At 34.9% G+C, this 4,152-nt stretch overlaps 1 protein-coding gene across 1 annotated transcript in view; it reads right to left on the reverse strand.

The window, feature by feature from the left end:
- Positions 1-1,522: 1,522 nt before the first annotated feature.
- Positions 1,523-4,152, reverse strand: part of LOC103779829 (polyadenylate-binding protein-interacting protein 1-like) — a gene marked incomplete at its 3' end in the record, with an annotated part of 6,556 nt that continues 3,926 nt past the window's right edge. The window contains exon 3 of the mRNA XM_008947473.1: positions 1,523-1,635. Within this exon, the coding sequence (XP_008945721.1) occupies positions 1,523-1,635 (113 nt within the window). The remainder of the gene's footprint in view (positions 1,636-4,152) is intronic.

The raw sequence follows: 4,152 nt of genomic DNA on the forward strand, positions 1-4,152 counted from the left end.
CTGATCTAGGTGATCCTGATCTAGCAGGGGAGTTGGACTAGATTTCAAGGTCCCTTCCAACCCCTAATGTTCTGTGATTCTGTGATCAACAGAAATAAAGTAGGTATACTCTGAAAGACATTTTTCCCCTTTCAGGGTGCTGTCCACATTGTCTTAGATGCCTTTACACTTATTTGATAAATTTATCCCACCATTTTAAGTGACGGTGATATACAATTTAGATATAAATGCAAATACTGAGGATTAAGATAACATGGCAATGAGGTAATTTTCTAGTATTAAACTGTGTCAAAACTATACAAGTTTACATAGCAGTTCAAAAACAAATTTTAAAAATTTGAAATAAAAAGGAAAGCAAGACAACCTCAATCCTCAATGGTTATGTAATATATTAAGAAATACCTCCAAAACTGAAAAATCTAAGGAGTTGAAATAAATTTGAAGTAGAAACTTGGGCTGAGAAACAGGAGTTCTCTGTATTCATATTGTTAGCTTCTTTATCTCCCTCCCAATTCCATCCATATTAGCAATAAAAACATAAGCAAGTTAAATTTATGATTTCAGGGTACTAAAAGGAATGTTACCTATTGGGTTGGCTTTAAAACCAGGAACCAGATAATCCAACATTAATGGGGATTTCCTTCATGGTATTGTTCAAGTAACAAACATAGTTTAAAAAGGCTCATTTGCTTTGGGATAAGGAAAATAAAAATAAAATCATCTCCTCCATAAAGTAATGCTCCTGATTAACAGCAATACATTCTGATGATCTTTTAAGTTTATCACACCTTTGCTCCTAAACATAGGTGAACTAAGTGAAACTTTTAAAATAAGAAGCAAGTCTGAAGCTCAGAAAGCCAGAAGTCCTTAAAGAAAAAAAGGTTAATTTCTAAAGAATTCTGAAGTATTAAAGTGTACTACTCCTTCAAATGCCATGCGGTAAGATTTAAAAGGAAATATATCCATTTAAAAAATGTTGCATATTTATCAGCTATGAAATCTAATAATTATTAAACCCTAAGCCCCCAAATTCTGTGGTAACAATATTGAAGAAATTTATCCTTCTGGACTTTATGCATTTACTTCATAGGTGTAAAGTTATTTAGCCAATCAATGAATAAACCTTACACAGCAACTACAGGCAGAAAAGTAATAAAGAAAAACACAAATAAGTCCTCACAAGAGTTAAAGGACAAGGACAGTACATATATGTGGATTTAGTATACTTTTAAAGTTGACTAGATTTCAAATTCACACTGTAATTTGCTAACAGTCTAATAACTCATTTCAAAAATGCATACAGAGCCCCAAATTAAATCTTATTTCTATATTAAAAAATACAAAAATATTTTCAAATGTATGTATTCAAAATCCAGTATGTACCTGTGCCTTAATAATCCTCAATCTAAACTTCTATTTTAAATATGTACCTCTTTGCACACTATGTTAAAAGTTACATACAAAAGAGGAAGACACTTCACCTGACAAAGTAACGGCCTTAAAATGACATGCTGATACTGACCTTTGAAGTAACAACTGCCGGAAGTTCCCACTTTGTGGACTAATGGTTAGATGGTGAGATAGATAGTTACACAACCGTGCTCCTATGTAGGAAAAATTTGGGACAGATGTGGCCTTCCAAAATAAAAGTGGAAAAATAAATTATTCATAAAAGTCATTATTAGGTTATCAGGAAATATCTTTAAAAGCTTTTTGGAAAAACGGTGTTTAACAACAGTTGAGTAGACAATCGAAGAGCAGAAGATTAATAGTCACTATTTCTCATTGTTAATTGCCCATGAGCAGTGACATAGAGGGTATAGAATACAGAATACACAGTTTTTGGTTCTACCCACATAAGGATAAACTGGTCCCAGCCTCTGTAAAGATTAATAATCACTATTTCTCATGTTAGTTTTTTAAATCTTATCAACACTTTCCTATATGCATTTTAGCACTTAGTTCATTATACTGTGATTTTGTGGCTTTAAGAAAACAACTGCTATTATGCCACATGTCCTCAATTCTACTTCTCCATTGCGACTTATGCCAGACACTAAGTGTCTGAAAGTCACTTACAAACTGTTTATACAAAAAAAAAAAAAAAAAACAGTAAACATTATGACACTTTTTCAAGGACACGAACTCTCAAGGAGCAATGAGTGCATTAGAACAAAATAAATAAAATCATCTTCATTCAGTCTAAGTGCTATTTATCCTGGAATCTATTTTGGGCAATAGTGATTGCCCAAGGAAAGAGCACAAGAACATGGCAAGTAAAGATAAATACTTTCTCCTGTACATGCTCCAGCAAACTGCAGAATAGCAACCCCCTGATTCAGATATTAAAACTGTATCATTAGTTAATAGCTCTTGATGTGTCTTTTTTTTCTAAAAAAAATAGTATTACTGTTGAACATTCATACTTTTATCATAAAAAAATAGGTGGTGGCAATGGAATTCCACAACATAAGTTATACACCATCTGAAAAATATTTTACTCTAAATCTGGTACTTGAAAATTCCAAGAGGTGGAAAAATTAATTGGGAATTCATTAGTGTCTACATTCCACTTCTCTTAGAACTTAAAGCAGAACATCCCCTTATTTTGGCAATTTATTACTGTTCATTTGTTTTGAACTCTCATCTGACAAGACTTGAATTTGAGATTTTTTTTCTCCGATACAGCTACAGTGAAAAAAGGCTCTGGTCTAAGCAACTCAATCAGCTCTACAAAAAAACCCTCCAAGGATACTAAGAAATCATTAAACTTTTAGCTTTATCATCTTTAAACATTCCTCTTACATTTTGATCATCCATCAGTGCTACAGATGTGCTTGCATGCTTCTGCTTCTAATGTGTTTGAAAAAAGCAACTTACCATTAGCATGCCAATGCATTATAGCTAGTTACCTTCTACAAGCAGAGGAAAATATACACTCAGTGTAACTGTACTATGTGCATAACATTGCTGGAAGGAACTGAAGTATCTTTGTAAGAAACAACAAATTTAAGTAATTAAGATAGTCAAAGCAACTTTAGTTTCCAGCAAGGGGCGTGTGAATTAGCTAACGAGCTTTTTGGTGCTTTGGTTCAATCAGTTCTTTAGACTAGAAGTTGCCCCTTTTTACAAGGCAGAATACATAATTTAAATTACATTTCTCTTTCCTAAAACAAACCAACCAACCAAACAAAACCACCCACTCATACAATCAAAAAACCCCACACAACCAAAACACACCACAAAACAAACAAACTAGAAAAGGACAAAAAGCCACAAAACCAAAACGCCACACAAACAAACCCCACAACCTCTTCAAACCTCATCTGCATTTTTTTTTAACCATTATCTTCCCAATTATTTGGTCTGTATTTGCAGTTGCATCCAATACCGAAACAATTCAATTTTGGGTATTATGAACTAGCATAGAACACAAAGACCAAAGAAAACCACCTCACATCATCTTAATAACCAATCATTATAGTGCAACAATGTCTTCCCTGAATTCTAGTTGCTTGGTAATTCAAGTTTATCTCCAACTCAAAAAAGTCATAATCTAACCATGAAGGCTAGTCTACCAATGTGTATCTTGAGAAATTTTAGTTGCTGTAACAGCAACGATCTACTCTATTAACTACACAATAGTCAAGATTATTAAGTCATGAAATCAGAGCGTTCAGCTTTTGGAAAACAAGAGGACTGGCACTTCACTCTGTGTCCTGGTCTGGGGTAGAACAGGGCCGGTTCTGTGCAATGATTTTAAATTTTCAGCTGAAGCTCTTCTAATTAACTGCCTTGTCTGAAGTTAGCAGCATGTTTTCGCAGACTGCTTTAAGCAGTGATAACACTCCATGTTACAGAGTTACTACCAGGGATTGGTATGCAGACCAAGGTCACTGCTAAGCTTGTGTACCACACGGAGGGGAGCAGAAAGTAAAGCTGCACCTGCAGGGAGGAGCGGACAAGATAAGTGACCCTAAGATTCACCAATGGGGCATTCCATCCCATATCCGTCATATTCAGTAAAAGATGAAGGATCAAGAGGGGCAACCCCTTCTGTCGCCCCTTCCATCTCTCTTCCACCTTCCTGATAATTTTTGCTGCTTCTGCAACGGCTGTCATCCGAGGAGGACTTCCTCCATCCTGCCTTTG

The sequence above is a fragment of the Merops nubicus genome, unplaced genomic scaffold (genome assembly GCF_000691845.1).
Source record: "Merops nubicus isolate BGI_N331 unplaced genomic scaffold, ASM69184v1 scaffold41979, whole genome shotgun sequence".
NCBI classification, from domain to species: Eukaryota; Metazoa; Chordata; class Aves; order Coraciiformes; family Meropidae; genus Merops; species Merops nubicus.